The following is a 24193-nucleotide window of genomic DNA, read 5'->3' as shown; positions in this document are numbered from 1 at the left end:
CAAAATTTGGGCTGGGACAGCGGGAATGGGATCATCCCGGGGGCCCGGCTGCTCCAGGGGCAGCAACATCCCAGCTCCCGGGAATAACCTGGGATTTCTTCTCAGCACCTTCATTAAACAAACCAACCCGGGGTGGGGGAGAGGGGAGCGGGGGCTGCTCCCGGCCCGCCGCCGCCCCAGCGATCCCGGGGCCCCGCCGAGGAGCCAAAACCATCCCGGCGGCGACAATTTGGGATTGTGCGAGCCGCGGGAAGGGCCGGGGGGAGCCGTGTTTTCCCTCGGCCTCATTTTCACCTCCCCGCTCCAAGATCAACAGGAGGATTCCTGCCGGACGCGAGCACACAGCGCCCTTGTTCCCGGAACGCGGGGATTTGGGGGATTTTTTGGGTTTGTTTTTTGTTTTTTTTTTTTTTTTTAATGAATTTTTCTTTTTTTTTTTTTATTTTTCCCTTTCGTCGCCACGTTGAAAAATTCTGGGGTTGGAGGCGAGGCAGAGTGAGAAGGGTGAGGAGACAGCAAGGAGAAAATTCCCGGCCCGCGGCAGGGAGTTGGAGTGGTCTCCATGGGGGAACGGAGGGTGTTTGGCGCTTCCTAAATCCCCAAATCCCATTTTTGGGGGGGGTTTCCCACGGACTGGGCTCTGCAATGTCACCTGTGGCCTGGATAAATCCCAAAATCCCATTTTTTTGGGGTGCATTTTCCCGTTGACTGGGGTCTGCTCTCCAGCCTGGATAAATCCCAAAATCCCATTTTTTGGGGTGCATTTTCCCGTTGACTGGGGTCTGCTCTCCAGCCTGGATAAATCCCAAAATCCCATTTTTTGGGGGTGCATTTTCCCATTGACTGGGGTCTGCTCTCCAGCCTGGATAAATCCCCAAATCCCATTTTTTTGGGTTGCATTTTCCCATTGACTGGGGTCTGCTCTCCAGCCTGGATAAATCCCAAAATCCCATATCTCGGGTTTCCAGCCTGGATAAATCCCCAAATCCTGTATTTGGGGTGGGTTTTCCCATGGACTGGGGTCTGCAGCGTCATTTTTCCAGCCTGGATAAATCCCCAAATCCCATTTTTAGGGTGCATTTCCCCTTTGATTGGGGTCTGCTCTCCAGCCTGTGTAAATCCCCAAATCCCATATCTCGAGTTTCCAGCCTGGATAAATCCCAAAATCTCATATTTGGGGTGGGTTTTCCCATTGAGGATAAATCCCTAAATCCCTTTTTTCGGGTGAGTTTTCCCATTGAGGATAAATCCCCAAAATCCCATTTTTTGGGCTGGGTTTTCCCATTGAGGATAAATCCCCAAAATCCCATATTTCGTGTGGGTTTTCCCATGAACTGCAGTGTTGCCCTCCAACCTGCGTAAATCCCAAAATCCCGTATTTTGGGCGGCTTTTCCCACTGTTTCCTGCACGGAAGGGCCCAAAGAGTCACATTCCAGCCCGGAAATCCCATCCTGGGAGAGGGGATGGGACGGGGGATGCAGGAGAAGGGGTTTGTGCCCCTTTTCCAGGGATTTACCCTAAATCGACGGATTTATCCCAGACCTTCCCCCGGGAATGACCCTTTAATCCCAAACCCGGCGTAAGCCACGGACAAAGAGCAATTCCAAGAGGAAAACCCCACAGCCGGAGGCTCCCAGGGCAGGAGCAATTAAATAACCCCAAATTAATTATTATTTATTATTACAATCCCAAAATAACCCCTCGGTTTGGGGTTGTGGTTTTGAAACTCGGGAAAAGGGACCGGGAGCCCTGGAACTCCTGGAGCCGGCACCCGGAGAGGGAAGGAGGTTTTGGGGTCAGGAGTGGGTTTGGGGTCAGGAGTGGTTTTGGGGTCAGGAATGGTTTTGGGGTCAGGAGTGGGTTTTGGGGTCAGGAATGGTTTTGGGGTCAGGAGTGGTTTTGGGGTCAGGAATTGTTTTTGGGGTCAGGAATGGTTTTGGGGTCAGGAGTGGTTTTGGGGTCAGGAATGGTTTTGGGGTCAGGAATGACAATGGGGATTGGGAATGTTGGTCAGGAGCTGGAGCCGGCACCCGGAGAGGGAAGGAGGTTTTGGGGTCAGGAATGGTTTTGGGGTCAGGAATGATTTTTGGGGTCAGGAATGATTTTGGGGTCAGGAATGACAATGGGGATTGGGAATGTTGGTGGGGGTCAGGAATTGGTTTTTGGGGTCAGGAATGTTTTTTGGGGTCAGCAATGATGGTGGCAGTTGGAAATGTTGGGAGGGGTCAGGAACGGTTTTTGGGGTCAGGAATGTCTTTTGGGGTCAGGAATGATTTTGGGGTCAGGAATGGTTTTTGGAGTCAGGAGTGGTTTTGGGGTCAGGAATGGTTTTGGGGTCAGGAATGACAATGGGGATTGGGAATGTTGGTCAGGAGCTGGAGCCGGCACCCAGAGAGGGAAGGAGGTTTTGGGGTCAGGAATTGGTTTTTGGGGTCAGGAATGTTTATTGGGGTTGGGAGTGATGGTGGCAGTTGGAAATGTTGGGAGGGGTCAGGAATGGTTTTTGGGGTCAAGAATGATTTTTGGGGTCAGGAATGATTTTGGGGTCAGGAATGACAATGGGGATTGGGAATGTTGGTGGGGGTCAGGAATTGGTTTTTGGGGTCAGGAATGTTTATTGGGGTCGGGAGTGATGGTGGCAGTTGGAAATGTTGGGAGGGGTCAGGAATGGTTTTGGGGTCAGGAATGATTTTGGGATCAGGAATGGTTTTTGGAGTCAGGAACGGTTTTTGGGGTCAGGAATGTCTTTTGGGGTCAGGAATGATTTTGGGATCAGGAATGGTTTTTGGAGTCAGGAACGGTTTTTGGGGTCAGGAATGTCTTTTGGGGTCAGGAATGATTTTGGGGTCAGGAACGGTTTTTGAGGTCAGGAATGATTTTTGGGGTCGGGAATTGTTTTTGGGGTCAGGAATGATTTTGGGATCAGGAATGTCTTTTGGGGTCAGGAATGTCTTTTGGGGTCAGGAATGGTTTTTGGGGTCAGGAATGTCTTTTGAGGTCAGGAGTGGTTTTTGGGGTCAGGAATGGTTTTTGGGGTCTGGAATGTTTTTGGGCTCAGGGATTGTTTATGGGGTCGGGAGTGGGCTCTGGGGTCAGGAATTGGTTTTGGGGTCAGGAATGTTTTGGGGGGTTGGGAATGACGGTGGGGATTGGGAATGTTGGGGGTGGTCAGGAAAGTGTTTTGGGGTCAGGAAAGTGTTTTGGGATCAGGAACGGGTTTTGGAGTTGGGAATGATTTTGGGGTCAGGAATGTTTTTTGAGGTCAGGAATGTTTTTTGAGGTCAGGAATACCGGTGGGGGCCAGGAATACTTATTGGGGTCAGGAGCGGTTTTTGGGGTCAGGAATGCCGATGGATGTTGGGAATCCCGGTGGTACCAAGCAGGAAAGAGCCGCCTTTTCCTCGTCATTCCCACATTCCAGCTGCTTTCCAGGCACTCGGGATCACCCCAAATCCCTCTGGCTCCTGCCCTGCCACCATTGCCAATCCCACCCTGCCCAGGCTGAGGTCCAGCGGGTCCCGGTGGGATTTTGGGATGGTCCCGGCATTGGGACGTTCAGGTTCTGGGATCGCATTCCAACACGTTTTGGGATGAGCCCTGAGGGTGGGAATGCCGTGGGATCTCCGAAGGAATGGGAATCCCGGAACATTCAGCCCCCAGGGATGATCCAGCAGGCTCCAGTGGGATTTTGGGATGCTCACATTCTGGGATGTTCAGGTTCTGGGATATTCTGGGATGTTCGAGTTCTGGGATCACATTCCAATGTATTTTGGGGTGTTTGGGGTGAGCCCTGAGGGTGAGAATGCCGTGGGATCTCCGAAGGAATGGGAATCCCAAAACATTCAGCCCCCAGGGCCACTCATGATCCAGCAGGCTCCGGTGGGATTCTGGGATGCTCTCATTCTGGGATGTTCAGGTTCTGGGATATTCTGGGATGTTCACATCCTGGGATCACATTCCAATGTATTTTGGGGTGTTTGGGGTGAGTCCTGAGGGTGAGAATGCTGTGGGATCTCCGAAGGAATGTGCGGCCCCCAGGGTGGCCCAACAGGCTCCGGTGGGATTCTGGGATGGTCTCATTCTGGGATGTTCAGGTTCTGGGATATTCTGGGATGTTCGAGTTCTGGGATCACATTCCAATGTATTTTGGGGTGTTTGGGGTGAGCGCTGCAGGGTGGGAATGCCGTGGGATCTCCGAAGGAATGGGAATCCCGAAACATTCAGCCCCCAGGGATGATCCAGCAGGCTCCGGTGGGATTCTGGGATGGTCTCATTCTGGGATGTTCAGGTTCTGGGATATTCTGGGATGTTCACATCCTGGGATCACATTCCAACGCACTTTGGGATGTTTGGGGTGAGCCCTGAGGATGGGAATGCCGTGGGATCTCCGAAGGAATGTGCGGCCCCCAGGGTGACCCAACAGGCTCCGGTGGGATTCTGGGTGGCCTTTGTGCCGGGACTCCGGGGCTCTGGAGCCGCATTCCGAGGGATTGTGGGGTGCCAGGATTCGGGATCGGCGGCGTCGGGAAGCGCCGGCTCCCAGCCCCTTCAAAGAGCCTCTTTCAAGTGCCGAGGGGAGATGGTATCACCTGGGAATGGGGAGCTGGCAGGGCTGGGCCCGCTCCCCCCCGGGGCTGGGAGCAGCTCCCACGGGAGGGGACACGGGAGGGGACACGGGAGGGGACACGGGAGGGGACACGGCCCCGCGCCGACCGCCCCAAACACCCCTGGCCCCACACCCTGGGCCTTCCATGGGTCAGACCCGGGGGCCTCGGGGATGATCCTCATGGATAACGGGGGATGTGCCGGCCACGGGCTGGGTTTGGGTCATCGCTGGCCGGGTTTGGGTCATCACTGGCCAGGTTTGGGTCACCACTGGTCAGGTTTGGGTCACTGCTGGCCAGGTTTGGGTCATCACTGGCCAGGTTTGGGTCATCACTGGCCAGGTTTGTACAACACTGGCCAGGTTTGGGTCACTGCTGGTCAGGTTTGGGCAACACTGGCCGGGTTTGGGTCACCACTGGCCAGGTTTGGGTCACTGCTGGCCAGGTTTGGGTCACTGCTGGCTGGGTTTGGGTCATCACTGGCCGGGTTTGGATCATCACTGGCCAGGTTTGGGTCACTGGTGGTCAGGTTTGGGTCACTGCTGGCCAGGTTTGGGTCACTCCTGGCCAGGTTTGGGTCATCACTGGCCAGGTTTGGGTCACTCCTGGCCAGGTTTGGGTCACTGCTGGCCGGGTTTGGGTCATCACTGGCCCGGTTTGGATCATCACTGGCCAGGTTTGGGTCACCACTGGCCAGGTTTGGGTCATCACTGGCCAGGTTTGGGTCATCACTGGCCAGGTTTGGGTCATCACTGGCCGGGTTTGGATCATCACTGGCCAGGTTTGGGTCATCACTGGCCAGATTTGGGTCACTGCTGGCCAGGTTTGGGTCACTGCTGGCTGGGTTTTGGTCATCACTGGCCAGGTTTGGGTCATCACTGGCCAGGTTTGGGTCACTGCTGGCCAGGTTTGGATCATCACTGGCCAGGTTTGGGTCATCACTGGCCAGGTTTGGGTCATCGCTGGCCAGGTTTGGGTCACTCCTGGCTGGGTTTGGGTCATCACTGGCCAGGTTTGGGTCATCACTGGCCAGGTTTGGGTCATCACTGGCCAGGTTTGGGTCATCGCTGGCCAGGTTTGGGTCACTCCTGGCTGGGTTTGGGTCATCACTGGTCAGGTTTGGGTCATCACTGGCCCGGTTTGGGTCATCACTGGCCAGATTTGGGTCATCACTGGCCCGGTTTGGGTCACTGCTGGCCAGGTTTGGGATGACCGATGATGGGAACAGCAGGGCGGGAACTCCATGGATTTAGGGACGACTCGGGGGGGGGGTCAGTTGATTTTGGGATGACAGATGGGAACTCTATGAGTTTTGGGGTGATCAAGGGTAGAATCAGTGGAGTGGAAACTCCCTGGGTTTTGGGGTGACCAAGGGTGGGATCAGCAGATTTTGGGGTGACCAAGAGTGGGAACTCCCTGGGTTTTGAGGTGACCGAGGGTGGGATCAGCAGATTTTGGGGTGACCGATAGTGGGAACTCCCTGGGTTTCGGGGTGACCGAGGGTGGGATCAGCAGGGTGGTGGCCCTGCAGATTTCGGGATGACCAAGGCTGGGATCAGCAGCAGCTGAGGATGACACAGGATGTGCTGGCAGGGGTTTGGCAATCCGGGACTCCCGGGGGAGCAGGGAGGGGACATGGGGGGGGTCTGGTCCCTCCTGCCCCCCTCCATGGGGGATGTGGTCAGGGGGTGACACAGAGCTGGGGCCAAGGGCTGCCCATGTGGGTGACCCAGGGTGACCCCAGCCCAAAATTCAGCCTTGGAGCGGTGGGGGGGATCCCCTGGGCACACCCGGGGCTGGGTCCCACCATGGGTGGCACCAGGGGAAGGGGCAGTGACCGCACACAGGGGGGGCCATGGGGGTCCCGGGGGTGGCAGGGCCAGTTGTACGGGAGGTTTGGGGGTCCCGGGGGATTTGGGGGGTCCCAGGGGAGTGCAGGCAGACCCAGGGCAGGGGGTCCTGGGGGATTGAGGAGGGTCTGTGGGTGGTGGGTCCATGGACAGGGGCCTTGGGGGGGTCCAGTGGTCTCCGTGGTCTGGGTGGGTCTCTGGGGGGTCCAGGGCTGGGGGGGATCGGAGAACCTCGGGGGGTCCTGGGGATGATGTCCGGGTGGGTGAGTCCGGCCGATCCCGGCGAGGGTGGTCCCGGGTGGTCCCCGGGAGCTGGGGGGGGTCCGGGGGGAAGGGTCGCGAGTGGACACGGGTGGTCCCGAGGGGTTCCACGCGGGGGTTGCCAGGGTGGTCCCGGGGGGCGGGACTCGGGGGTGGGTCCTGGGTGGGTCCGGCAGGGTGTCCGAGGAGGGGTCCCAGCGGGTCCTGGACGGTCCCGGGGTTTGTCCCGCAGGGTCTCGGGGCTCCCGGGGGTGGGTCCCCGGGGTGTGTCCCGCAGGGTCCCGGGGGTGGGTCCCGCAGGGTCTCGGGGGTCCTGGGGGTGGGTCCCGGCTAGGGCCGGGGTGTGTCCCGCAGGGTCTCGGGGTGTGTCCCGGCGCTTCCCGGGGTGTGTCCCGCAGGGTGCCCAGGTGTCCCGGGGGTTGGTCCCGGGTGATCCCGGGGTGTGTCCCGCAGAGAGCCCAGGGGTCTCGGGGCGGGTCCCGCAGGGTGCCCGGGGGTTGGTCCCGGGTGGTCCCGGGGTGTGTCCCGGCTGTTCCCGGGGCGGTTCCCGCAGGGTGCCCGGGGGTCTCGGGGCGGGTCCCGCAGAGAGCCCGGGGGTCTCGGGGCGGGTCCCGCAGGGTGCCCGGGGGTCTCGGGGCGGGTCCCGCAGGGTGCCGGGGGTTGGTCCCGGCTGTTCCCGGGGCGGGTCCCGCAGAGAGCCCGGGGGTCTCGGGGTTGGTCCCGGGTGGTCCCGGGGTGTGTCCCGCAGAGAGCCCGGGGGTCTCGGGGCGCGGGTCCCGCAGGGTCCCGGGGGTTGGTCCCGGCTGTTCCCGGGGCGGTTCCCGCAGGGTGCCCGGGGGTCTCGGGGTTGGTCCCGGGTGGTCCCGGGGTGTGTCCCGGCTGTTCCCGGGGCGGGTCCCGCAGAGAGCCCGGGGGTCTCGGGGCGGGTCCCGCAGGGTGCCCGGGGGTCTCGGGGCGGGTCCCGCAGGGTGCCAGGTGTTGCTGCCGGCTGTCCCCGGGGCGGTTCCCGCAGGCTGCCCGCAGCTCGGGCCGTGCCCGTGCCCGCCGTGTCCCCGCCCCGGCCCGCTCGGTGCCGCCCATTTCCGCCGGGCGGAGCCGCCCCTCGGCCCCGCAGCGGCCCCGCCGCCAGCGCCCGCCCGGCCCGGCCCCGGCCCCGGCCCCGCTCGCTCCGGTGCAGCCCCGCCATGGCGGGCGGCCCGGCCGCGCTCGCCCTCGGTACGTGCGGGGCTCGGGGGGCTCGCACCGGGGGCGCTCCGCATCCCCGAGCCCGGCCGGACCCCGCCGAGCGCGGAGCGCCCGGTGCCCGAGGGGGCTCGGGGAGAGGGGGGGGGGAGTTCTGCGGGGTGGCTTCTGCGGGGAATCGGCTCCGTTGCGGTGCGGGAAGGCGCTGGAAATCCCGTAAGGAAATCCCATAAAAGAAAAAAAAAAAAAAAGGAAAAAAAAAATCCCATAAAAATTCCCTCCCTCCCACCGCCCCCCCCCCCCCGCGCGGGCGCTCCCGAAGTTCGTTCCCTGTGGGAAAGGCGCCTTCGCCGCCACGCGTGAGTACGGCCGCGGTCTGGGCGCTTAATTAGGGCGGCTAATTAGGGCTGGGGGCTAATTAGAGCTGCGGGGAGGAGGGGTGGGATGCGGGGGCGCTCCGGGTTGCAGCGGGGCGATGCCGGCACGGGACGGGAGCGGTGCCGGGGATGCGATGGGATGCGATGCGATGCGATGCGATGAGAAGGGTCCCGGTGCGGGTGGCCGGAGCCCGGCTGCCTTTGTCCCGCTGTCGCCCACCCGCAGCCCCGCGGCGGTTCTGTCCCGGCGGGAGAGCGGCGATTCCGAGCGCTCGGGCTCGGGAAAAGCGCCCGGGCTCGGCCCCGCTCCGGCTGCTGCCGTGTCCCGGTGCTGCTCGGGGTGGCTGCAGCAGCCGTGTCCCTCCTTCCTCGGCTCGGCCGCAGCTCCCGTGTCTCTTTTTTCTCCCTTTTCCCTCCCTTTTTAGTCCCCTTTTTTTTTTTTTTTTAACTCCTTTTTTTTTCCTCTCTTTTTTTTTTCCTCCTTTTTTTCCTCTTTTTTTTTTCCTCTTTTTTTTCTCTTTTTTTCTCCCTTTTTTTTCCTCCTTTTTTTTCTCCCCCTTTTTTTCCTCCCCTTTTTTTCCCCCCCAGTTCCCCTTTTTTCCTCCCTTTTTCCCTCCTTGTTCCCCTTTTTTTCCCCTTTCTTCCCCCCCCTTTTTTTTCCCCTTTTCCTCCATTTTTTTCTCTTTTCCCCCCCTCTTTTTTCCCCTGCTCCTTCCCCTTCCCGTGGCTCCGGATCCCCTCCAGCCCGCGCTCCCCAATCCCAGCAATTCCCAGCCCGGACGGGATCCGGGTGGGAGAAGAGCCCTGGCGGAGCCCCCCGGGATCCCGGGGAACCCCTCGATCGGCTGGAGCCGGGCAGGGATCGGGGCGGATCCGCAGGGAAAATCCCGGAGCGGGGAACAACCGCCGGGATAACGGAGAAGCGGAGGCCGGGAGCGAGCGGGCCGAGCTGCGGGGGGCGCGGTGGGAAGGGCTGGGGGGGTCCTCTGGGGAGCTGGGGGGCTCCTGGCGGCGGGGTGATGAGCTGAGCGAGAGATCCCGCGGAGCTCCCGGATCCCGGGATGGGGCTGGGAAAGCGAGCGGGGGTGGGCGCAGCGCCGGGGCTCGGGAGTGGGGAGTGTCCGGAGGTGTCCGAGTGTCCGGAGGTGTCCGGAGGTGTCCGGAGGTGTCCGGAGGTGTCCGGGTGTCTGGAGGTGTCCGAGTGTCCGGAGGTGTCCGAGTGTCCGGAGGTGTTTGAATGTCCGAGTGTCCGGAGGTGTCCGGAGGTGTCCGAGTGTCTGGAGGTGTCCGAGTGTCCGGAGGTGTCCGAGTGTCCGAGTGTCCGGAGGTGTCCGGAGGTGTCCGGAGGTGTCCGGAGGTGTCCGAGTGTCCGGAGGTGTCCGGAGGTGTCCGGAGGTGTCTGGAGGTGTTCAAGTGTCCGGAGGTGTCCGAGTGTTCAAGTGTCTGGAAGTGTCCGATTGTCCGGAGGTGTCCAGGTGTCCGGAGGTGTCCGAGTGTCCGGAGGTGTCCGAGTGTCCGAGTGTTTGAGTGTCCGGAGGTGTCCGGAGGTGTCCGGGTGTCCGGAGGTGTCCGGGTGTCCGGAGGTGTCTAGAGGTGTCCGAGTGTCCGGAGGTGTCCGAGTGTCCAGAGGTGTCCGGAGGTGTCCGGAGGTGTCCGAAGGTGTCCAGGTGTCTGGAGGTGTCCAGGTGTCTGGAGGTGTCCGGGTGTCTGGAGGTGTCCGAGTGTCCAGAGGTGTCCGGAGGTGTCCGAAGGTGTCCAGGTGTCCGGAGGTGTCCAGGTGTCTGGAGGTGTCCGGGTGTCTGGAGGTGTCCGAGTGTCCGGAGGTGTCCGGAGGTGTCCGGAGGTGTCCGGAGGTGTCCAAGTGTCCGGAGGTGTCCAGAGGTGTCCGGAGGTGTCCGGAGGTGTCCGAGTGTCCAAGTGCCCGGAGGTGTCCGAGTGCCCGGAGTTGTCCAGTGTCCCCAGGCCGGCCCTGGGCACGGAAAACTCCCCAGGGCTCAGGGCTCAGGGCTCAGGGCTGAGCTTGAGCCGGAGCACGGAGGAGCCGGGGGGATGGATCCCCCCATCCCAGCTCCGGGATCAGCCGTCCCCCAAAAACCCCCGGGAGAGGAGGCGCCTTCCCCCCAAAACCCCCAGAGCGGAGGGAGCCCCGAGCCGGGGAAATGGGAAAAGCTGGGATGAGGATCCCTGATGGAATCCCCGCGGGAGGAAAATCCCCGAGGTCTGCGAGGAAACGAGCCGTGGAGGGATCCAGGGGATCCCTGGGGGGATCCCTGAGGGCCTGGAGGATCCCTGGATTTGTGGTGGAGCCCTGGGTGGATCCCTGAGGGCCTGGAGGATCCCTGGATTTGTGGTGGAGCCCTGGGTGGATCCCAGAGGTCCTGGAGGATCCCTGGATTTGTGGTGGAGCCCTGGGTGGATCCCTGAGGCTGTGGAAGATACCTGAAGTTCTGGTGGATCCCTGAAGCTGATTCCGGATTCCTGGAGCTCCAGTGGATCCCTGGGGCCGTGGAGGATCCTTGGATTTGTGGTGGATCCCTGCTGCCCTGGGTGGATCCCCAAAGCTGTGGAGGATCCCAGACGTTCTGGTGGATCCCTGGAGCCACGGTGGATCCCTGGAATTGTGATGGATCCCCAAAGCCCTGGAGAATCCCTGGAGCTCCAGTGGATCCCTGAGGCCGTGGTGGATCCCCAAAGCTGGGGAGGATCCCCAAGATTCCGGTGGATCCCTGGAGCTGTGCTGGATCCCTGGGTGGATCCCTGAGCCCGTGGAGGATCCCTGGAGCTCCAGCGGATCCCCAGGGGTGTGGGTGGATCCCAGAAGCTCCAGTGGATCCCCGCGGCCCCGGTGCCGCCGGGATCTGCGGGATGTGCAGCCCCGGGCTCCGTCTCCCTCCCGCCGCCTTTTCCGCGCCGTCCCGTCCAAAGCGCGCGAGGAAATTGGGGTCAGACCCCGGGAAATTGATTAAAATCCCGGGAAATTGATTAAAATCCCGGGAAATTGATTAAAATCCCGGGAAATTTGGGTCAGATCCCGGGAAATTTGGGTCAGATCCCGGGAAATCGGGTCAGATCCCGGGGAATTGATTAAAATCCCAGGAAATTGGGTAAAATCCCGGGAAATTGGGTAAAATCCTGGGAAATTGGGTAAAATCCTGGGAAATTGGGTAAAATCCCAGGAAATTGATTAAAATCCCAGGAAATCGGGTCAGACCCCAGGAAATCAGGTCAAATCCCAGGAAATTGATTAAAATCCCAGGAAATTGATTAAAATCCTGGGAAATCACCTCAGATCCCAGGAAATCGGGTCAGATCCCGGGAAATTGATTAAAATCCCAGGAAATTGATTAAAATCCCAGGAAATTGATTAAAATCCTGGGAAATCAGGTCAAATCCTGGGAAATTGATTAAAATCCTGGGAAATCAGGTCAAATCCCGGGAAATTGATTAAAATCCCAGGAAATTGATTAAAATCCTGGGAAATCACCTCAGATCCCAGGAAATCGGGTCAGATCCTGGGAAATTGATTACAATCCTGGGAAATCAGGTCAAATCCCAGAAAATTGATTAAAATCCTGGGAAATCGGGTCAGATCCCGGGAAATTGATTAAAATCCAGGGAAATCGGGTCAAATCCCAGGAAATTGATTAAAATCCTGGGAAATTGATTAAAATCCCAGGAAATTGATTAAAATCCCGGGAAATCGGGTCAAATCCCAGGAAATTGATTAAAATCCCAGGAAATTGATTAAAATCCTGGGAAATCACCTCAGATCCCAGGAAATCGGGTCAGATCCTGGGAAATTGATTACAATCCTGGGAAATCAGGTCAAATCCTGGGAAATTGATTAAAATCCAGGGAAATCAGGTCAAATCCTGGGAAATTGATTACAATCCTGGGAAATTGATTACAATCCTGGGAAATCGGGTCAAATCCCAGGAAAATGATTAAAATCCAGGGAAATCGGGTCAGATCCCGGGAAATCACGTCAAATCCCAGGAAATCACGTCAAATCCCAGGAAATTGATTCAAATCCCGGGAAATCACATCAAATCCCAGGAAATTGATTAAAATCCTGGGAAATCGGGTCAGATCCTGGGAAATCAGGTCAAATCCCAGGAAATCACATCAAATCCCAGGAAACTGATTAAAATCCCGGGAAATCACATCAGATCCCAGGAAACGGGGTCAGATCCCGGCGAAGCGCCGCCGGCTCCGTGCCCTGGCACCGCTCCCGCCCCGGAGGATCCCGCTGTTCCCCCTCCAAGGGGCACCTCGGGGTGGGGCTGGGTGTCATTTTCCTGCCGGGGATTCTCCACGGTTCCGCCCTCCCGCTTTTCCCTGGAAAACCTGGGAGCGGTTTTGGCGACCCTAAACCCCCATCCCGTGAGGTTTGGGGTTGGTTTTTGGGGCTGACCCCTCGCGTCCCTCCCCGCAGGCGTCCTGCTGGCCGCGTGCCACGCGCTGGACAACACCACGGCCGCCCGGAACGGTGAGTGCCCGCCGGGAATTCCGGAACGTTCCGGAGCCTTCCTCTCCGTGGGGATAACGGGGCCTCGATCGCCGAGGCGGGGGGAAAAAAAAATGGGGGTGGTTGGTTGTAACCCCCCCTCTCAAAACAAACAAAAAAAGGGGTTGTGGTCTCCTCCTCCTCCCTAAAAAAAAGGGGGTTGGCCTCAAAAATGGGTCCCGAAAGTGAAGACAAACCCAAAAAGGGTTTGGCCCCGAAAGAAAGGGGTTGTAACCCCGCAGGGAAAAGGTTTACAGCCCTAAAGGGAAAGGGTTTGATCCTAAAAGAAAGGGTTTGATCCTAAAAGAAAGGGTTTGATCCTAAAAGAAAGGGTTTGATCCTAAAAGAAAGGGTTTCCAACTCTATGGGGAAGAGGTTTACAGTCCCAAAAGAAAGGGTTTCCCCACAAGGAAAGGGTTTTCCTACAACAAAACAGTTTTCAGCCCCAAAAAGAAAGGGTTTGACCCCAAAAGAAAGGGTTTCCAACCCCACAGGGAAAAGGATTTCAGCCCCAAAAGGAGAGGGTTTCCCTACAACAAAACAGTTTCCAGCCCCAAATGGAAAGGGTTTGGTCCTAAAAGAAAGGATTTCCAACCCCACGGGGAAGAGGTTTCCAGCCCTACAAGGAGAGGGTTTCCAGCCCCACAAGGAGGTTTCCATCCCCACAAGCAGCAGGCTTCCAGCCCCACAAGGAGGTTTCCAGCCCCACAGGGAGAAGGTTTCCAGCCCCACAAGGAGAAGGTTTCCATCCCCACAAGAAGGGTTTTCCATCCCCAGGAGGTTTCCAGCCCATTGTGCCCATTGTGCCCTGCCATGAATGAGCCGATTGATGCTCCCGGAGTCAGGCACGGCAGCTCCCGGTGGGAACGCGCCCCCGAGGGTCCCTGCACCGGGATTCGGGGAATTCTGCCCCCCAAACCCGGGTGCACGGACACCTCCCACCACAGAGCCCCTTCCTTTCCCTTTGGGGCCGGAAATCCCTTCCTTTGGGGCTGGAATTCCCTTCCTTTGGGGCTGGAATTCCCTTCCTTTGGGGCTGGAAATCCCTCCCTTTGGGGACTGGAAAACCCTTTCCTTGTGGGGCCAAAATCCCTCTTTTTGGGGCTGGAAACCCTTTTTTGAGGGGGCTGGAAACCCTTTCCTTTTGGGGCCAGAATCCTTTTCCTTTTGGGCTCAGAAACCCTCCCCTTTTAGGAGCAGAAACCCTTTCCTTTTTGGGCCAGAAACCCTTTCTTTTGGGATCAGAAACCCTTTTTGGTGGGGGGCATTCAGAAAACTTTTCCTTTTGGGGTTGGAAATCCCTTCCTTTGAGGACTGGAAAACCCTTTCTTTGTGGGGCCAAAATCCCTCTTTTTGGGGCTGGAAACCCATTTTTGGGGGGGGCTGGAAACCCTTTCCTTTTGGGGCTGGGAGCTCTTCCTTTTGGGGCCTGGAAATCCCTTCCTTTGGGGCCAGAAACATTTTCTTTTGGGCTCAGAAACACTCCCCTTTTTTTCTTTAGGGGCTGGAAACCCTTTTTTGCAGGGTTCAGAAACCTTTTGGGTTCAGAAACCTTTTCCTTTTGGGTTCAGAAACCTTTTCCTTTTGGGTTCAGAAACCTTTTCCTTTTGGGCTCAGAAACCTTTTCCTTTTGGGTTCAGAAACCTTTTTCTTTTGGGTTCAGAAACCTTTTCCTTTTGGGTTCAGAAACCTTTTCCTTTTGGGTTCAGAAACCTTTTTCTTTTGGGTTCAGAAACCTTTCCCTTTTGGGTTCAGAAACCTTTTTCTTTTGGGTTCAGAAACCTTTTTCTTTTGGGTTCAGAAACCTTTTCCTTTTGGGTTCAGAAACCTTTTCCTTTTGGGTTCAGAAACCTTTCCCTTTTGGGTTCAGAAACCTTTCCCTTTTGGGTTCAGAAACCTTTTCCTTTTGGGGCTGGAAACACTTATTTTGGGGCTGGCAGCCCTTTCTTTTAGGGCTGGAAGATGGGATGGTTCTACAGCATTATTTGGGAAGTGGTACCCGGAGGTTTCACAGCAAAACCCCCGCGGCATTCCCGGCGCCCCGAGAGTGCTGGCAGCTCCTTTCCTGATGGATTTGTGCCCAAATCTCCCTTTTGGGCTGGAAAAAAAACTCCTTTTGGGGCTGGAAAAATGGGATGGATTGATGGGAATATGGTGCCAGGAGGGTTGGGAGCAAAGCCCTGTGGCACTCCTGTCACCCCGAGGGTGCTGGCAGCTCCTTTCCTGTGGATTTGTGCCCAAAACTCTTTTGGGGTGGAAAATCTCCCTTTTGGGGTGGGAAATCTCCCTTTTGGGGTGGGAAATCTCCCTTTTGGGTTGGGAAATCTCCCTTTTGGGGCGGGAAATCTCCCTTTTGGGGTGGTGGAGAGCAAAGCCCTGTGTCACCCCTGTCACCCCGAGGGTGCTGGCGGCTCCTTTCCTGTGGATTTGTGCCCAATCTCCCTTTTGGGGTGGGAAATCTCCCTTTTGGGGCTGGGGGGAGCAAAGCCCTGTGGCACTCCTGTCACCCCGAGGGTGCTGGCAGCTCCTTTTCTGTGGATTTGTACCCAAAACTCTTTTGGGGTGGGAAATCTCCCTTTTGGGTTGGGAAATCTCCCTTTTGGGTTGGGAAATCTCCCTTTTGGGGTGGGAAAAACTGCTTTTGGGGCTGGGAAAGGGGATGATTCCATAGCATTGATAGGGAAGCATTTGTGGGAAGGGTGCTGGGGGGCTTTGGGTAGCTCCTTTCCCAATGGATTTGTGCCCAAACTCCTTTTGGGGCTGGAAAAATGGGATGGATTGATGGGAATGTGGTGCCAGGAGGGTTGGGAGCAAAGCCCTGTGGCACTCCTGTCACCCCGAGTGTGCTGGCAGCTCCTTTCCTGTGGATTTGTGCCCAAAACTCTTTTGGGGGTGGAAAATCTCCCTTTTGGGTTGGGAAATCTCCCTTTTGGGGCGGAAAATCTCCCTTTTGGGGTGGTTGGGAGCAAAGCCCTGTGTCACTCCTGTCACCCCGAGGGTGCTGGCAGCTCCTTTCCTGTGGATTTGTGCCCAATCTCCCTTTTGGGGCTGGGAAATCTCCCTTTTGGGGCTGGGGGGAGCAAAGCCCTGTGGCACTCCTGTCACCCCGAGGGTGCTGGCAGCTCCTTTTCTGTGGATTTGTGCCCAATCTCCCTTTTGGGGCTGGGAAATCTCCCTTTTGGGGCTGGGGGGAGCAAAGCCCTGTGTCACTCCTGTCACTCCTGGGAGCTCCTTTCCTGTGGATTTGTGCCCAAAACTCTTTTGGGGGTGGGAAATCTCCCTTTTGGGGTGGGAAATCTCCCTTTTGGGGTGGGAAATCTCCCTTTTGGGGTGGGAAATCTCCCTTTTGGGGTGGTTGGGAGCAAAGCCCTGTGTCACTCCTGTCACTCCTGGGAGCTCCTTTCCTGTGGATTTGTGCCCATCCCAGGGGCTGCTCCGAGGGGACCCTGCAGGGACAGGGGGGAGGAGGAGGAGGAAGAGGAGGAGGAGGAAGAGGCTGCAATGTGGGCGACAGCTGCGAGCGGAGCTGGACGGGAGCCAGGACACCCCAGGATGCACAATCCCATCTGGGGGCTTGGATTTGAGGGTTAAAACCCTAAAAAAGGAGCGTGTGTGTGGGGGAGAATCCAGCGGCAGGAGTCCGTGGTGTCCTGGGATAAATCCATCGGGGTTTTCCTGGAGGGGATTCCAGCAGCGATTCCCACCCCGAATCCCGGCTCCCCGTGGGTGCTGCCCTCCAAATGTCCTCAGAGCTGGGGACACGGGGATGTCCCAGCGTGAGCCACCCTCAGGATCCCTCTGGGTTGGGGACACGGGGATGTCCCAGCGTGAGCCACCCCGAGGACGGCTCCAAATGTCCTCAGAGCTGGGGACACAGGGACATCCCAATCCCAGTGACCCCAAAGGTTCCTCTTCCCTGCCCTGGGGACACAGGGACACCCCAATCCCGGTGACCCCAAGGGTGTCTCTTCCCTGGGGACATGGGGACATCCCAATCCCAATGACCCTTCAGAGCTGGGGACACGGGGACGTCCCAATCACGGTGACCCCAAGGGTGTCTCTTCCCTGGGGACACGGGGACACCTCAATCCCGGTGACCCCAAAGGTGCCTCTTCCCTGCTCTGGGGACACGGGGACACCCCAATCCCAGTGACCCCAAGGGTGTCTCTTCCCAGCCCTGGGGACACCCCAATCCTGGTGACCCCAAAGGTGTCTCTTCCCTGGGGACACAGGGACGTCCCAATCCCGGTGACCCCAAGGGTGTCGCTTCCCAGCTCTGGGGACACCCCAATCCCAGCAACTCCAAGGGTGTCTCTTCCCTGGGGACACAGGGACACCTCAATCCCGGTGACCCCAAAGGTGTCCCTTCCCAGCCCTGGGGACACCCCAATCCCAGTGACCCCAAAGGTGTCCCTTCCCAGCTCTGGGGACACCCCAATCCCAGTGACCCCAAAGGTGTCTCTTCCCAGCTCTGGGGACACCCCAATCCCAGTGACCCCAAGGGTGTCTCTTCCCTGGGGACATGGGGACACCTCAATCCTGGTGACCCCAAAGGTCACCCCCTTCCCTGGGGACACAGGTACACCCCAATCCCAGTGACCCCAAAGGTGCCTCTTCCCTGGGGACATGGGGACATCCCAGTCCCAGTGACCCCAAAGGTGTCCCTTCCCAGCCCTGGGGACACCCCAATCCCTGTGACCCCAAAGGTGCCCCTTCCCCGGGGACACGGGGACGTCCCAATCCCTGTGACCCCAAAGGTGCCCCTTCCCCGGGGACATGGGGACGTCCCAATCCCCGCCACCGCGAGGCCCCGGCCGCGTTCCCACATCCCCGTGGGGTTTTAATCACCCCCGTATGGGGCCGCCATAAATCCGGGCCTCAGGAACCGGGGGTGGCTTTGAAACGGCGGCGGTCGGAAGTGCCTGGATCCCGGGATAATCCCGGAGCAGGATATTCCCTTCCCGGAGGATAATTCAAACCAGCGTGGGATTTAATGGGAAACAGGAGCCCGGCTCCAACTCCCTCCTCCTCCTCCTCCTCCTCCTCCCTTTTAAGCTCTTTAGGAAATTCCTGAGGGATTATTGAAGCAGGACCCGTCTGGCCTCTTTTGGGGTGGCGTCCCAAAAACGAACCCCGGCGCTGAGCTGCCTGGCCCGGGTTTGGGGTTGCCCAAAATCGCCGGTTTTCGCCCCGTTTTGTGCCCGCAGCTCCGGTGGCGGCGGCGGTGAGGTCGCACTTCAACGATTGTCCCGATTCCCACAGCCAGTTCTGCTTCCACGGCACCTGCCGCTTCCTGGTGCAGGAGGACAAACCGGCCTGCGTGTGAGTGCCCCGCGTCCTGGGGACCCCAAAGCTGCGGGGCCGGGGGATTGGGGACCCCGAAACTGCGGGGTCAGTGTCCTGGGGACCCCAAAGCTGCGGGGCTGGGGGATTGGGGACCCCGAAACTGCGGGTTCAGTGTCCTGGGGATCCTAAAACTGCGGGGTCAGTGTCCTGGGGATCCCAAAACTGCGGGGCCGGGGGATTGGGGACCCCGAAACTGCGGGTTCAGTGTCCTGGGGATCCCAAAACTGCGGGTTCAGTGTCCTGGGGATCCTAAAACTGCGGGTTCAGTGTCCTGGGGATCCTAAAACTGTGGGTTCAGTGTCCTGGGGACCCCAAAACTGTGGGTTCAGTGTCCTGGGGATCCTAAAACTGGGGGGTCAGTGTCCTGGGGATCCCAAAACTGTGGGTTCAGTGTCCTGGGGATCCCAAAACTGCGGGTTCAGTGTCATGGGGATCCCAAAACTGCGGGTTCAGTGTCCTGGGGATCCTAAAACTGGGGGGTCAGTGTCCTGGGGATCCCAAAACTGCGGGTTCAGTGTCCTGGGGATCCCAAAACTGTGGGTTCAATGTCCTGGGGACCCCAAAACTGCGGGTTGAGGGACTGGGGACCCCGAAACTGCGGGTTCAGTGTCCTGGGGACCCCAAAACTATGGGTTCAATGTCCTGGGGACCCCAAAACTGCGGGATGAGGGACTGGGGACCCCAAAACTGCGGGTTCAGTGTCCTGGGGACCCCAAAGCTGCAGGGCTGGGGGATTGGGGACCCCGAAACTGCGGGTTCAGTGTCCTGGGGATCCTAAAACTGGGGGGTCAGTGTCCTGGGGATCCTAAAACTATGGGTTCAATGTCCTGGGGACCCCAAAACTGCGGGTTCAATGTCCTGGGGATCCTAAAACTGTGGGGCTGGGGGCCTGGGGATCCTAAAACTGGGGGGTCAGTGTCCTGGGGATCCTAAAACTGTGGGGCTGGGGGCCTGGGGATCCCAAAACTCCAGGTTCAGAATCCTGGAGTTCCCAGAAATTCTGGGTTTGGTGTCCTGGGGATCCCAAACTCCTGGTTCAGCGTCCCAGGGTGTGTCCCTCCTGCGTGTCCCTGTCCCCAGGGTGACTCCCTGTCCCCATGTGTCCCTGTCCCCGGGGTGACTCCCTGTCCCCATGTGTCCCTGTCCCCGGGGTGACACCCTGTCCCTGTCCCCGTGTGTCCCTGTCCCAAGGTGTGTGTCCCCAGGTGTCACTCAGGTGCACAGGGACACGCTGTGAGCTCTGCTCTGTGTCCCCAGGTGTCACTCAGGTGCACAGGGACACGCTCTGAGCTCTGCTCTGTGTCCCTGTGTGTCCCCAGGTGTCACTCAGGTGCACAGGGACACGCTGTGAGCTCTGCTCTGTGTCCCCAGGTGTCACTCAGGTACGTGGGGACACGCTGTGAGCTCTGCTCTGTGTCCCCAGGTGTCACTCGGGGTACACAAGGACACGCTGTGAGCTCTGCTCTGTGTCCCCAGGTGTCACTCGGGGTACACAAGGACACGCTGTGAGCTCTGCTCTGTGTCCCTCTGTGTCCCCAGGTGTCACTCAGGTACACAGGGACACGCTGTGAGCTCTGCTCTGTGTCCCTGTGTGTCCCCAGGTGTCACTCGGGGTACGTGGGGACACGCTGTGAGCTCTGCTCTGTGTCCCTCTGTGTCCCCAGGTGTCACTCAGGTGCACAGGGACACGCTGTGAGCTCTGCTCTGTGTCCCCAGGTGTCACTCAGGTGCACAGGGACACGCTGTGAGCTCTGCTCTGTGTCCCTGTGTGTCCCCAGGTGTCACTCGGGTGCACAGGGACACGCTGTGAGCTCTGCTCTGTGTCCCCAGGTGTCACTCAGGTGCACAGGGACACGCTGTGAGCTCTGCTCTGTGTCCCCAGGTGTCACTCGGGGTACGTGGGGACACGCTGTGAGCACGCTGACCTGCTGGCCGTGGTGGCAGCCAACCAGAAGAAGCAGACCATCACGGCCCTGCTGGTGGTGGCCGTGGTGGCCTCGGCGCTGCTCGTCACCGTCTGTGTGCTGCTCCAGTGAGTGCCGGCCCGGGAGTCCCTGGGGACATCCTGGGACAAGGGACCCTGGCCCTGTCCTGTCCCTGACCCCATCCCCAACCCTGCCCCTGTTCCTGACCCTGTCCTGTCCCTGACCCCATCCCCAACCCTGCCCCTGTTCCTGACCCTGTCCTGTCCCATCCCCGTTCATGTCCCGTCCCCACCCCTGTCCCATTCCTGTCCCCACCCCTGTCCCCATCCCTGTCCCTGTCTCTGTCCCACCCTGTCCCTGTCCTGTCCCTCTCTGTGTTCCCGTCCCTGTCCCTGTCCCACCCTGTCCCTGTCCCTGTCCCACGCTGTCCCTGTCCCTGTCCCATCCCTGTCCCTGTCCCACGCTGTCCCTGTCCCACCCTGTCCCTGTCCCACCCTGTCCCTGTCCTGTCCCTGTCCCACGCTGTCCCTGTCCCTGTCCCTGTCCCTGTCCCTGTCCCACGCTGTCCCTGTCCCTGTCCCACGCTGTCCCTGTCCCTGTCCCTGTCCCTGTCCCACCCTGTCCCTGTCCCTGTCCCTGTCCCACGCTGTCCCTGTCCCTGTCCTGTCCCTGTCCCTGTCCCTGTCCCTGTCCCTGTCCCACGCTGTCCCACGCTGTCCCTGTCCTGTCCCTGTCCCACGCTGTCCCTGTCCCTGTCCCACGCTGTCCCTGTCCCTGTCCCTGTCCCTGTCCCTGTCCCACGCTGTCCCTGTCCCTGTCCCACGCTGTCCCTGTCCCTGTCCCTGTCCCTGTCCCACCCTGTCCCTGTCCCTGTCCCTGTCCCACCCTGTCCCGTCCCTGTCCCATCCCTGTCCCTGTCCCTGTCCCACGCCGTCCCTGTCCCTGTCCCTGTCCCACCCTGTCCCTGTCCCTGTCCCTGTCCCACGCTGTCCCTGTCCCTGTCCTGTCCCTGTCCCTGTCCCTGTCCTGTCCCTGTCCCTGTCCTGTCCCCGTCCCTGTCCCTGTCCCACGCCGTCCCTGTCCCCACAGCTGCTGCCGCCTGCGGAAGCGCTGCCCGGGTTGGTGCCGCGAGCACGGAGCAGGCCAGGAGAAACCGGGGGGGCTGCTCAAGGGGGGGACGTCCTGCTGCCACAGCGAGACAGGTGAGGGACACGGGGACAGGTGAGGGACACGGGGACAGGTGAGGGACACGGGGACAGGTGAGGGACACGGGGACAGGTGAGGGACACGGGGACAGGTGAGGGACACGGGGACACGGGAGGGACACGGGGACAGGTGAGGGACACGGGGACACGTGAGGGACACGGGGACAGGTGAGGGACACGGGGACAGGTGAGGGACACGGGGACAGGGGAGGGACACGGGGACACGTGAGGGACACGGGGACACGGGGACAGGTGAGGGACACGGGGACAGGTGAGGGACACGGGGACACGTGAGGGACACGGGGACACGGGGACAGGTGAGGGACACGGGGACAGGTGAGGGACACGGGGACAGGTGAGGGACATGGGGACAGGTGAGGGACACGGGGACACGGGGACAGGTGAGGGACACGGGGACAGGTGAGGGACACGGGGACAGGTGAGGGACACGGGGACACGGGGACAGGTGAGGGACACGGGGACAGGTGAGGGACACGGGGACAGGTGAGGGACATGGGGACAGGTGAGGGACACGGGGACAGGTGAGGGACACGGGGACACCTGGGACAGGTGAGGGACACGGGGACACCTGAGGGACATGGGGACACGTGAGGGACACGGGGACACCTGGGACAGGTGAGGGACACGGGGACACCTGAGGGACACAGGGACACGTGAGGGACACGGGGACAGGTGAGGGACACGGGGACATGGGGACAGGTGAGGGACACGGGGACAGGTGAGGGACACGGGGACAGGTGATGGACACAGGGACAGCTGAGGGACACCTGGGAAAGGTGAGGGACACAGAGGACAAGTGAGGGAACACAGGGGACACCTGGGACAGGTGAGGGACATGGGGACATGGGACACCTGAGGGACACGGGGGACACCTGAGGGCCACGGGGACACCTGAGGGACACAGGGACACCTGAGGGACATGGGGACAGCTGAGGGCCACCTGAGGGACACGGGGACACCTGAGGGCCACCTGGGACACCTGAGGGATGTGGGGACACCTGAGGGACACTGGGGTTGGCCTCACCGCTGCTGTCACCCGCCCGCTGAGGCCGGGTGACGCCCGGGCTGTAACGCCGCCGTTGCCGTCCCCACAGGTGTGTGACGGCCCCAGGACCCCGCTCTCCGCCGCTCCCCGGCCCTTTTTGGGGCGAGTTCCCCCTTTTTCCCCTCGTTTCCCTGGGCAGGAGCCCAGCCCCGGGTTTTCCCTCGGCTTTTCGGGTTGTTTTCCCCCCGGGGGATTTTCGCCCTCCCAAATATTCGGGTTTTCAACCCAAACCCTCCCCTCTGCCCACCCAACGCCAGGATGGGGCTTTATTTTTCTACAGAGAAAAAAACAAAACAAAAAACAAAAAACCAAAAAAAACCTCGCCCCCGGCTGATTTTTGGGGACAAATCCCAGCTTTTTTATTAATAATAAATGAACTTAAATCCCAGGAAACCTCCTCGGGTTGGAGCTCCAACCTCTGGCACGGCCTTAATTTCCCTTTTGGTCCTTCCTCGTAACCATCCCGGAGCTTTTCCCTCTGTTTTTGGGGTTGTTTTGGGGTTTTTTTGGGTCGTTTCAGGTTTTGGTTGGTTTTTTTTTTTTAAGTCATGGTTACTCTCATGTGTCTTCTGTATATGTTGCACTGAAAGTTAATATTTAATGTTTTAATTTATTTCGCGTGGTTTAAATTAATTTTGATTCCTATAAAGATGTTCTTGTCATCGCCTGGTCTTGGGGTTGTCGTTGTTTTATTTTCCCATCCTAACACGGAGTCAGAGTTATCAAAGTGATGTAAAAAACACTTTTTTTTTTTCCAGAAAATTCGTGGTTTGGGGCTTTTTTGGGGGGGGGATTTTTGGGAAGGAGATGCTGGATCCCACGGCTGGGATGGGGGGAGATATTCCCAAGGATGGCTGAGCCCAAATTTCCCGGATTTTCATCACAAATTTTGGAGCCCTTACGCCCAAATAACGAACTCAGCCCCGTTTTCCCTTGATTTCAGCCCAAATTTCCAATCCCCGATGCCCCAATGGTGGAATCATCCCCATTTTTCCATGATTTCAGCCCAAATTTCCAATCCCCGATGCCCCAATGGTGGAATCATCCCCATTTTTCCATGATTTCAGCCCAAATTTCCAATCCCCGGTGCCCCAATGATGAACTCAGCCCCATTTTCCCAGATTTTCATCCCAAATTTCCAATCCCCGATGCCCCAATGGTGGAATCATCCCCATTTTTCCATGATTTCAGCCCAAATTTCCAATCCCCGGTGCCCCAATGATGGACTCAACCCCGTTTTTTCCAAGATTCTGTCCCAATTTTTGAAGCCCAATATCCCAGTGATGGCTCAGCCCCATTTTCCCATTATTTCATCCCAAAGTTTGAAATCCTTATGCCCTAATAATGAACTCAGACCCGTTTTTCCCGTTATTTCATCCCAAATTTCCAATCCCTGATGCCCCAATGATGAACTCAGCGCCATTTTCCCAGATTTTCATCCCAAATTTCCAATCCCTGATACCCCAGTTTTGGGTTCAGCGCCATTTTCCCAGATTTTCATCCCAAATTTCCAATCCCTGATACCCCAGTTTTGGGTTCAGCCCCATTTTCCCAGATTTTCATCCCAAAGTTTGAAATCCTTATGCCCTAATAATGAACTCAGACCCGTTTTTCCCGTTATTTCATCCCAAATTTTCAATCCCTGATGCCCCAATGATGAACTCAGCCCCATTTTCCCAGATTTTCATCCCAAATTTTCAATCCCTGATGCCCCAGTTTTGGGTTCAGCCCACCCCATTCTGGGGCAGGTTTGGGGCAATTCCAGGCAGTTTTGGGGTGGTCCTGGAGGTTTTGGGGCAGTTCCCATCAGTTTTGGGGTGGTTCTGGAGGTTTTGGGGCAATTCCCATCAGTTTTGGGGTGGTTCTGGA

The 24193-nt window shown here is 58.6% G+C and overlaps 2 protein-coding genes across 2 annotated transcripts; one reads left to right on the top strand and one right to left on the bottom strand.

Moving 5' to 3' along the window:
• Positions 1-4984: 4984 nt before the first annotated feature.
• LOC120763954 (cell surface glycoprotein 1-like) lies at positions 4985-7902 on the bottom strand. Its single transcript, XM_040087589.1, has 2 exons — positions 6839-7902; positions 4985-5798 (listed from the first exon to the last, which is right to left on the bottom strand). Exons 1-2 carry the CDS (start codon positions 7900-7902, stop codon positions 4985-4987), a joined length of 1878 nt encoding a protein of 625 aa, XP_039943523.1.
• TGFA (transforming growth factor alpha) lies at positions 7901-22940 on the top strand. Its single transcript, XM_040087588.2, has 6 exons — positions 7901-7931; positions 12711-12764; positions 17990-18104; positions 20011-20160; positions 21143-21255; positions 22374-22940. The coding sequence occupies exons 1-6, from the start codon at positions 7901-7903 to the stop codon at positions 22379-22381; spliced, it is 471 nt and encodes a 156-aa protein (XP_039943522.1). The 3' UTR covers positions 22382-22940.
• The last annotated feature ends 1253 nt before the right edge of the window (positions 22941-24193 follow it).

The sequence above is a fragment of the Hirundo rustica genome, chromosome 28 (genome assembly GCF_015227805.2).
Source record: "Hirundo rustica isolate bHirRus1 chromosome 28, bHirRus1.pri.v3, whole genome shotgun sequence".
In the NCBI taxonomy this organism is placed as follows: domain Eukaryota; kingdom Metazoa; phylum Chordata; class Aves; order Passeriformes; family Hirundinidae; genus Hirundo; species Hirundo rustica.
This window is presented reverse-complemented; position numbering and strand designations above follow the sequence as displayed.